This window comes from Lipophrys pholis (genome assembly GCF_963383615.2).
Source record: "Lipophrys pholis genome assembly, chromosome: 3".
In the NCBI taxonomy this organism is placed as follows: Eukaryota; Metazoa; Chordata; class Actinopteri; order Blenniiformes; family Blenniidae; genus Lipophrys; species Lipophrys pholis.
The window spans coordinates 30,352,980-30,364,333 of NC_137627.1; the positions used below are offsets into that span (position 1 = coordinate 30,352,980).

An 11,354-nucleotide genomic window follows, 5' to 3' on the forward strand; every position below is an offset into this window, starting at 1 on the left:
CCGCAGCTGTCATCCTCTGCAATGTAGCCGGCTGTAAATTTGTCAAGGCCACATTTCACGTCCTTTAGTCTCTATTACTTCACCTGAAGGAACAAAGAAGATGTTGTATTATTAATTTCTCTTTCATGAGGATGAAATAGCTATTTATTTATGATAATTTGAAAGATTCCTGGAGAACGATCTTATTGCAGTAAAGAATTTAACCTCCATGATTGTATTGAAAGAGATTTCAAAACTTCAACGCTTTTTTACTCTTGTGATTTTTTTTATTTCTTATTTTTTTAAAGTCAGTAGATATAAGATCAGGAGATAGAAACACACTAATTAGTCATATGTCACAACTGTAAAAAAAAAAAAAAAAAAGCTACAACCTTTAACATTTTTTTAAATGGGTTAAGTGTAGTTTATGCACAAATAAAACATGAATATGAGATAAAGATCAAAATTAAGGATGCACCAATACTGACACCTGGATCTGGTCCGATACTGCAAAATAAAGCTCCCAGATACAACCTGGTGAGTATCACCTGACATCGTGCGTCAGCCCCCAGTTAGACGAGGGCACAAGCAATGTCTTGGTGATTCTTTAAAATGAATGACAATGACAAAAGTATGAAAGACTGAAAGACCAAAATATCAAGAGGAAGAGGGAACTCGTTCATACTGTAGACACAACAGCCTTTGTGTATTGTTTGCCAATGGAGTATGGCATTTTAACTTGTATCAGTATTTGGTACATGCAAGTAGCTAAAGATTAGTACTTGCACTCATCCTTTAAAAAGTATTATCGGTGCATCCCTGCTCTCGGCCATTGTTGCTCTCCTGGTCCGGTTTCACCTACTCCTCCCACAGCGTGTCGTCCTCAGTACCATCGAAAGTATTTCACATGCAATATTTTAAGCTTTTGAGCAGCTTTTTGATAACAACATTCCATGCCGGTAGCTGGCTCGTCATCCCTCTGGTACGATCACTAAATCGCTGTTCGTTTTGTGTACCTGACGTTTGGCTCAGATCACATCCGGCCTGCTCCTCTCATTTCTGAGGCAATCGCTCTGTTATTATGCAGCACTCAGCAAAACACTGTGTGCTGACTAAGACCCCGAATATAAAATGAACCCACTTTTTCAGATCTGTTTAAAAAAAAGAGCCTGCCTTAAATTCAGACCATTATAGTAAATCACATCTGAAACACTGATGTGATCCCACTTAATCAACTCGTGTTCATGAAGCTTCAACATGCCACTAAAAAGTCACCAATTTTGACCTCCTTTCCATCTGTTGCTTATAGCAAACAATACTTCCCCCCCCCCCCCTTTTTGTTTTAAATCAAATGTGGTGTTTTTCTACTTTAAATATCAAGCCACTTTTGGAAGAACAGAGCCTGCTCAAATTAAATAGAAAGGCAGTGTTCTTGGGAGGTCTTTGAGAGTTTTTCCACTGGGAGACCGAGGTTGAGTCTCTCGTGTGCATGCACGCGTGCGCACATGAACGTGCATGTGCCCTGCGGCCATAATTTTGAACGCGCTCAAAGGCAACAATGCTGCACGGCGAAGCCCTCCCTTTCTTTTTTCAACACTCCCTTCCTAGAAATATTCAGTGTTTTCTGCAGTAGGGAGGCGGTAAAGGGCAGTGAAAGTACCCCAGCGGAGAAGGAGAGCACAATGCCGGGTCTGTTGTGTCAGTCCCTTTAGCTGGAAGCAAAACGGCACTGTTAAAGATACTCTATGGAAATGCTGCGGTTAAACCAATTGACTTCAGTTGAATCTGGCTTCATTTGATGTGTTGAATCTGCATCGTATTTACTCAATAATGCTTATGTTGGCAGATTTCCACTGTTAATATTTTTTCCCCACTTTGAGACAGTATTATAAGCAGTCCCTTTTCTGTTTAGGTGGAATTCAGCCTGCCACTTGGGTTTTTGGGGGGGGGGGGGTTTGTACAACAAAGCCATTTAGCTGGCTGCCAATAGAGAGGGCCCTCAGCTTTACAGTCCACCATCGGGGGCTGACTGGCATTTGAATGCTCAACAGACTCTTAGCTAGATGTACTGTAGTGGGTCTGCCTCAATTGTGATTGATGGCTTTGACATTTACATTCCTTTCACTAAATTAATGAAGTCCTTTCATTGTCCTCAAACAAATTCTAATTTAAAAAAGCTTTGTCAGGTGCCACAATGTGGCATTGCCAGTCTGAAGAAAAACTCGAACCTCAAGTGTCACAGCAATGATTCCGCAGTACGTACCAAATACATTGAAAGGAACAAGAAACAAATGGCTCAGATTTAACAGCCTGCGCTTGCTACCGCCTCTGTGATAGTTGGAATAATTGACAACCTATTTACCGGGGAAGTGGCGGCACCTATACCGGCGGTGTCGGCGGTGGTTATTTGACGAAGCACATTAGCATGATTGCATAGATTAAAATCTCAGACACTTTCCTCTTTTCCAGCATCTCATTAGGGGTGGAAAAATATTACTGAATATTGCAGCAAGACTTCAAAACATCTCATAGTGAAGTCTTAGCTGTCTTGAAATGACATGAAATAATAGTATATAATTATCAGTGCAGCAGACGCTCCTCTTAGATGTCACTTGGCATTTGTGGGACCCAGCTGTGCGTCATTAGTGTGGCACCTGCAGGAGTGGACATGAATCATCAGCATCATCTCGAGTGTTTGGAATAGCTCGTCCACTTCCCCAAAACAAATAAAGTACTCAGACTGAGAGAGGAGGGTTTCAAGGAGTCAGCCACTTGACCGCGGAATGTCAACTGTTGAGAATATTAATTGTGTGTATCACTGACGTAAAGCATATGCATGACACTTCTTCACTGGTTTCTTCCATCTCCGCCCCTGCAGACGTAAACAGCTGGTTGGTGACCTTTGGCTTCCAGCTGTACAACGTCATCCCTGGCTATCGCAAGCCAAACACTGAGACCATGGAGCCGTCCTACGAGTTGGTGCGCACCCAGATCAAGACGCAAGAATGGGACAGCACCAAGGTAGCCACTCTCACTGATCCCGCTTTTCGTCTCACCACGGATCAGCTTCTCTTTCTGTGCCTCTTTTATCCAACATCATTGGTAAACTTTGTGTGGCCTGACTCCCACAGGAGATGCCAACTATCCGGCCAAAACATGGCCCAGTGAGCTAGGTCTCTGGCCCGAGTCCTCATCTTGGGGAATGGGGTCAGGCTAAACAGCTCTTGTAATTGTCCTGCCATTAGGGAAATTCACTCTCCATTCCCTCCACCACGGGTCATTGATTTCATCTCAGCTTTACACTGTTAGCCAAGGTCTGAGAAGTAGTAGACATGCTCTGATTCTCGCTTTTATCAGACCTTTTAAGTTGCCTCCAACTCACCTGAATTATTGAAGAGGCCACTGTTGTTTTCCAGGGTTTGGTTACAGCTCGACTGACAAATGCCACCCATCAGAGTGCAGATTCATGCTGCCTGACACCCTGGCTGCTACCTAAACATATTGGGCATTTGTCATTATAAAACTGTGTTCTCAGCTATCTCCAGGCCTAAAAGCAGTGCAAATAATATGTATAATGATATCTGCGACCTCTGATCTGACCTACCACCCGCATTAAGCACATATGCCCACCAGGAGAGCATCATGAGCAAAGAGGCCAGGGTGTAAACATTGCTGTAATATGATGAACTGCAGGCGAAGCACAGTGGGGCTGTGTTTAGCACTGATGATTTACAGCAAGAATATCCAGGGTTAAGGCTGAGCGAGTGCTCTCGCCTCACAGCGAGAATGCCGTTAGTTCAAGTCCAGGGCGGGTCTTTCTGTTTGCATGTTCTAACTGGAAGTGGGTTTTATTCCATCACTCTTGGTTTCTTCCCACATTTCAAAAACGTGCATTCAAGATTAATTGGTGACTCTAAATTGCCCGCAGGTGTGATTGTGAGTATGTGTGGTTGTTTTTCTCTCTGTGCTTTACTGTCTTGATCCTGTATAAAGCAGTATAGAAGATAAATATAGGAGAGTAGAGATTTATTCCAGGCACTCCCAGCATCCTCCTACAATTACAAGACATGATTTTTTGTGGGCTTTTGGCATCCAGCTGCAGGTGTAGTTGGATGTACTGGGTGAGAGTTGTGGTTGCTTCTATTCATATGTATGCTACCTTTCCATCAGCCTTCTATCCTGCTTAATTCCAACTGACTATGAGAAGGCAGGGTACGCTCTGAACAGGCCAACGCAGAAACACACACTCACAATCACACTTGCAGTGCAGAAACCTACAGTTGCCAATTAACTTCAAATCCATGTTTTTTTGACTGTGGAAAAAATCAGGAGAGCCTGGAGCAAAACTTACACAATGAAAATGTGCAAACATAGCACAGAAAGGCCCCCTGGACTCAAACTGAGGATATTCTCACTGTGGGGAAGGAATGCTGAACACTACACTGTGCTGCCATGCTTTTCAACACTGATTTTATTATCAAGTCCTCATTATGCATCCAAAGTCAATGATTAAAAATGCCAAACCAATAAGCTAGTTTGCTCCTGTTATCTGAAGTTGAGTGTGTTAAGTTCACTCCCTTACATCTACTTTACTTTTTAGATACATTATATCTGTGAGAATAGTTTCAATGCAACATATTTTCTTGGTTGTACAATTCTGAAGAACAAACTCAACTTTTACTCTGTTACACTACTCTTAATGGAACTCATTACCTTTTCATTAGACTATATTAAAATAATTGCATTATTTTGCTTTTTAAAATTGATAGAAACTAATTTATTACCAAAATTCTTGTTATTTTCTAAATGATAAAAAGCGTTACTCACCGTTTACTCACGAATTGAGTAAGTTTTAGGTCAATTACTTTTACTCAAGTATTTTTATGGGGATCTTGAGTAATATGTTAATGTAACAGAGTTACTTTAACATAATATATCCGTGGCTTTCAGTGTCATTCAGTTGTGTAATTCTGGATTATTTAGTGTTAAGTGAATAATTGCCGCTCTCTGTGGCAGTGAACATGAAGCGTCGTTCATCCACACGTCTGCTGATTGGTAGTGAGGATCGTCGCTCTCAACAAGTCGGCAATATTAAAATATCTCATCTGCTGTAAACACTCCCGTTATTGTTCACGTACACGCCGCTTTGCACATACTGGTTGTTTTGTTGACTGGGTTTATTGAAACGTCAGCGCTCCACAGCACTGTGGTCTTCTGACGAGGTTCAGACGCTCCTCTCAGTAACAGGAGAGGAAATCCAGCAGGAGATGGACGCTGCAGTTTGGATTGAGAAAGTTTTCCGCTGTGTCACAAAAAAAGGAAGCTCACAGCTTCACATGGCCGCGCAACTGCAGTTGTCGTGAGCTGTGGCCGCAACAACTGCACTCTTCACACCACTTTTGTTGTGTAATGACGTTACATCCCTGCCTCGTTCACCACACCGCCTCCATTTTACTGCACTCTCTGTAGTGGGACATTGCAACACAGTTGGTTCAAGAAGCGCTTTACCTTACCGTACCGTCCTGCTCAGGGATGTACTGCAGTGGGACCGAGGCACAAGGGGCCGCAGCGGATAGACAAAAGAGTCACATGCGGCTCCGGAGCCGCGGGTTGCCGACCCCTTTACTGACCGAATTACTCAGAAAATATTTTTTGTAATGGTGCAACAATATAAGTAACATATATCACTGCAGGACTGTTGCACACTTGCATTATCCATCCATCCATCCATCCATTTTCTCCCGCTTATCCGTTTCGCGGGGGTGGCAGTCTGAGCATTGTCACCCAGATCGCATTGTCACCTAGATCTCATTGCACCGATTAAGAACCTTTCCTGCGGGTGGGGAGCTCACAGGAAGGTGGCACCCGGCACGGGACAACAACCCACTACCTTGAGATTGCGAGTCTCATGCTCTATCAACTGAGCTAGCCAGGGGCCACTTGCATTATGCTAAAACTAATTAAGTTTAAGGCTGTACAGTTTGATTGTCAGAAATACTGATTATAAGTAGGCCCATTTGAGTAATAATGCCATTGAAAGGAAATGTTTCATCTAAAACCTCAGCTACTCAATTATATATTCAAGATTGCCCACGATAGATTGTAATTTATCTGAAAACTACTGTAATTGAGGCTTTAAATAGCAATGCTAGCCTAGATTTGAAGGTTTTGGTGTTTTTTTTTTCATGTTTGTGAGCTGGCAGCACACCTCTAGAGTATGGACTGCAAATGACATGTAAAGAAAGATTGAGATAATTAGTGGGTGCCTTGTATATGAGCCAGACCGTGATATTCTTCTTTCCATTTCTGTCTTTGAAAGCGGTGCTGAGATGGTTGATGCAACGTTGATCCTCACCGGAGATGGCCAGACAGCCCAATTAAGTGCTGGATTTTTTGAAGCATAAATCTAACTTTGAAACTACATGTGGTATATCCTGTACAGCTGGCTTCTTTTTTTTTTTTTTTTCATTTCATCCTTGAGAAAAAGTGTGCCTGCCTTTTCTATCTCCGTCCACTTAAGCTTATATTTCGCCGAGCTGTTAAAACCACACACAGATTGAAAAATGCTGTGAGGGCCCAGACAGATGAAGTTTGTGCCGCACAAGGCTTGATCTCTCATTCTAGGTTTGCTGGAGGCTGATTGCCCCAATGCTTTGTGAGCGATGCTTCTACGGGAGAGTCATGGGAGGCTCTTTCGGTAAAGTGGAGGACGCGGCCCCCCCGTCCTCCTGCGGCCTCTGGGACAGCTGACCGGGTCACACACTGGCATGGTAAACAAGGACAGTGTGAATGAAGTGTCCCCCTCTTGGGGCCGTTGATCGAGAGATCCTGCAGCCCAGCGAACCCCACAACCCACTTCGTATGTTCGCAGGATTGTGATGTCACGTCGAAGAGCAGGCGGGTGCACTGGTCACTGCTCCCCTGCTCTGCAGCACTCAGCCCCAGCCAGTCCCCCAGCCACCTTCTAACACAGGCACGGAGAGATAACATTTGAAAAACTGCCAGGAAGACTTTGGATGTGACTTGTTGACAAAGACTCCTCAGGATGCTCACAGGCTCTTATCTCGTGTGATGGCAGGAAGGCCCAGTCTTTGAGAGCCTTTTTGTTGTTGCTCAGACTCATTTCAGGCTCCTGCCTTGCTGTGTACTTTGGCCTGCTTCCATTTCATATCATTCTCCCCCCATTTTAACATCCCTCTTTCTTCCCGAGGAACAACTCTTGTCAAGTAGTGTTAGGACAAAGTCTTAATTTTGGCTGATGGGTATGTGGTATCTATACAAAGCTCTGATCCCTCAAGGTATGAGATACATACACTAGTAACCAAGAGAGTCCTGTTTTCTAGTTTGCACAGCATGGCTGTCAGAAGCCAGCAATCTTACCCTTTTTCCAAATATCATGCCTGTCACAAATGATCATAGAAATTTGCATTTGCTGACAAACACCTCTGCCCCTACCTTGACTGTGTGTGATACATTTTCAGCTTCAAAGCAGTCCTGATTTCTTGTTTGCCATGGATAACACATGCAATTTCATCATTATTTTCCTGTGTAACATAATAAAGACGTCTAATCAAATGAGCAAGCAAGGCAATATCTATATTTTCTCTAGTGTCTTTTTGTGGGGGGGAAATGGTGTTCTGAATGTACACCTATCTGTTTCATATGTTTTATTGTGTCATACAGCAGGATGATGTTTGTTTTTCCATTTTGTTTCGGTGTCAAATCCTCATCACTCACTCATATAAGAATACAAAAAGATATCAGTTAGCTTTGACTCTGAAATATTTGAAATGACATTGAGGAAGTGTTATTCTCATTCGCAGTTCACTTGCAGAGTTGGACCAGGATAACTGATAGAAGCTAAAGCGTGAAGCTATCAGAAGTGAATATTTCGTAAATACTGAGAACGCCAATCTTTAAAGTGCTTGAATGGATTTTCCCGTTAAGACAACAAACGGAGAGATATTTCACTGAGACTAAACAGAGTTGTCTTTGCTTTGCAGTCTCTGCTGGGCGTCCAGTGTGAAGTTCAGAGGCAGCTGAAGGCCTTCGTGAAGCTAGAACGCTTCGGCCAGATCTACAGAGCCAAAAGTGCAGGATGTCCTCAGACCGAGGACAAGAAGATCTTCGCCTCGGGCGGCTCCATCTTCGGTAAAGGGGTGAAATTCGCCATCCGAGAGGGGCGCATCAGCACCGACATCATCAGCCTGGCCAACGAGGACGGGCGCCGCATGGCCGCGGTTCTAAACGACGCTGTCTATCTGGAGAACCTCCACTTCACCATCACCGGGATGGACACCCACTACTTTGTCAAACTGGGCTCGGTGGAAGGAGACCTGGCCCTCATCGGCATGACGGTGGGCCGGCGCACGCTGGAGAACGGCGTCAACGTGACGGTGTCTCAGGTCAACACAGTCCTCAACGGCAGGACTAGGCGCATCACGGACATACTGTTGCAGTACGGCGCGTTGTATCTGAACACGCGTTACGGCAGCAGCGTGGACGAGGAGAAAGCACGGGTGCTGGAGCTGGCCCGGCAGAGAGCAGTCGCCCAGGCTTGGGCCCGGGAGCGCCAGAGACTGAGGGACGGAGAGGAAGGCTCGCGGACCTGGACTGAGGGAGAGAAGCAGCAGCTCCTCGGCTCGGGAAAGGTGCAAGGCTACGACGGATACTATGTGGTTTCGGTTGACCAATACCCCGAGCTGGCAGACAGCGTCAACAACATTCATTTCATGAGACAGAGCGAAATGGGCCGAAGGTGACATGAACACGAGGCTCTGGAGTGACTGACTCAGATGTGGGACACGGGACTTCTTGCCAAAGACAGTTGTGTACATGACCACTTTTATTTGTTTGTTTGTTTGTTTTTGGTTTCCTTTTGACTGTTTTTAATATACTGTAAAGAAAAAAAAACAAAAGAAAACAAAAAGGTTGCAATCAGTTGCACTGTATTAATAGAAGAGTGCCCTTCTCCTTTTGAAAATTCCTTAACAGTCTTTGCCCTCCAAGTGCGGCTGCTAGAGGATGAACACTTGTGATGTCTTTGACTCATTTTTGTGACTCCATTTCCTCATCCCTGTTGGTGATTCTGTTCAAAGGAATCCAAAAGGAGTATCAGTAATGCATTATGTTCACTGGCTAACTCTGCTGCCAGACTCGCAGATTGTTATTCACAAGCTCGCTTCATTCTGCCTTTTTCTGCACCTCGGCCAAGGAGATTCCTTCTCTTTTAATCACTTCTTTTTTATACTTGAAGCCCTCATAGCCCCAGTCATCCATAAATAATGAGAAAGATTTCTGTTCGCGGTAGACCCCTTCATCAAAACCCCAGCTGAACTTGTCAAAGCACCTTCCTTTGTGTGATGTCTCGTATTTTTCTTGAAGAGGAGGCTTGATACTCATTTGTCGTCTTAGCTTGGAAGGCTTCAGTGCACCTTGACTGTGCATGTTGGCCTTTTCTCATCAACTACCAAATTAGCAGAACTGCTTAATTAAGCTTAAATATGTTGGGGGGGGAGGTTGGTGAAGCCAGCTAAGGGATTTGATGCCACGCCTTTTATTAGATGTGTTTTTTTGTTTTTTTTAATCTGAATTGATTTCCATAAAAAAATAAAAACAAACAAAACCTTTTTTTTTCTCCTCTCCTTTTTAATTTGACTGTGGTCAAACAACTCGATTATGAAAAGAGTGAAGAGCCACCCCTGTAAGAAAATCCTGTGGAGTTATAATGTCTGTATTAAACATCAAAAGGTATTTTACAGGACCGGTTTTGAATTCTATTTTAGGTTTGTTTTATAAATAGCTATATGAATTAACAGTATAACAAATGTGAATTAAAAAAACTAATGTGAACTATTGTCCCTTTTATTGTTAATTGTTGTAGTTGAACAATACTTAAGGGTGTTTGAAGACATGGAATAAATTCTGGAAGGTGGTTTAGTTAAATCAACGACTGTGTTTTTCATTAGACCGCCTGCGTTTTACCAGTCTGAACTGCATTTGAAAGGCACTGTTTGTCCGTGAGTCAGTATTCCTTGCCACGCTGTCCGATCCAACCCAGCTCTGGTATGAGAACATTTTTAAGACACCAGACTACAAAGAGAGTGAAACGAAGCAGGTCCGTCAGTGATCTGTGCTAAGTTATCATATTAGTCACTGAGATAGGTCGGCTTTGCATCATGTTGTGGGTGAGATGGAAGATACAAATTGCCTTTGCCCTACGGGCCGCCCGCTGGTCAGCCTCGAAAGTGCTTTCGTTCTCCAGAATAGGGCTCCTCTCATTCCCACGGCTGGCTGAAATGCATTAGACCTCCAGGTGCACTAGTTCCCGTTTACAGACTAAAGGTCGTCGATACACGCCAACCTGGAAAGAACACACATGGACGTTTTCTAGCTCCTCTGTATCCTCCCTTTGTGGAAACCACAAAGGACGATTTACGTCATTTGAAAATGTCCTGATGCTAAAACTAGAGGAGTCGAGACTATTTTGGAAATGGTGAAATTGATATGACTTCTGGTACTTTTTGAACTATGCCAAGCCACTGCACACTCCTGACTTTATCATTTTATTTTGCTTTGGGCTTTCTTTTTTTTTTCATAAAACATAAACTTGTTTGTGTGTGTGTTGGGGCCGGTGGGGGCATGACCATGTGTCTCAATCTGTACAAACGATAAAGCAGTAACATGTTTTTTCTTTTTTTTTTTCTGTTGTCTGATGTCATTTAATTCAGTGACATTTTGTTTCCTCCAAAAAAACAAGAAAAAAATGTATGTTCAACATAATATGAATGAAAGATATTTGCATTGTGGAATATTGCACTGAGAACTGTTGCGTCATGAGACTGTATCTTTTTCTAAAGTTTTGAACTCATTTTGAGTTTTGGTTTGTTCTCAACACTGTGTTTTTAGCGCTTCTCTTTGACCGTGTACATATAGAGACATCAAATTAAGCTGTAAATAAAATGCAAATGTAGATACCTCTTAGAGCTACATCGGTGACCCTGTGTAGTCTTAAGGTAGAAAAAAAAATAAAGGGAATATTTTGTGTTTACTTTTTGTCTTTTGGTTTATATGCTGGATCCTGGAGCAGATTGAGCCCACAATAACCACAATGCTTGCCTCAGAGTGTCATGACTCCCAGTCCATTTTCTCCTGAGACTTGGTGGTTTTACAGTCGATAGTCACCGTAATAACAATGCAACTTGGTCATCTGTCCATACAAATATCTGTGTACTCCCATTGCTAATGTTTATAGTGTATTGTTCTCGGCGTGCATGTGCGTGGTTTCATTGCAAAACAAACAACGGCACCCACTAGTGACCCAACATGAAAACAAAATTTTCATCGTTTATGCCATTTCCATGTATATGGACAGC

At 43.2% G+C, this 11,354-nt stretch overlaps 1 protein-coding gene across 2 annotated transcripts in view; it reads left to right on the top strand.

Moving 5' to 3' along the window:
* The window catches only part of tenm4 (teneurin transmembrane protein 4), a 178,032-nt gene extending 167,004 nt beyond the window's left edge, over nucleotides 1-11,028 (top strand). For both annotated transcript variants that reach the window (XM_080459788.1, XM_080459789.1), the window contains 2 exons: nucleotides 2,858-3,000; nucleotides 7,983-11,028. In XM_080459788.1, coding sequence (XP_080315914.1) covers nucleotides 2,858-3,000; nucleotides 7,983-8,741 — 902 coding nt within the window. In that variant the 3' untranslated portion in view covers nucleotides 8,742-11,028. The remainder of the gene's footprint in view (nucleotides 1-2,857; nucleotides 3,001-7,982) is intronic.
* Nucleotides 11,029-11,354: the final 326 nt, after the last annotated feature.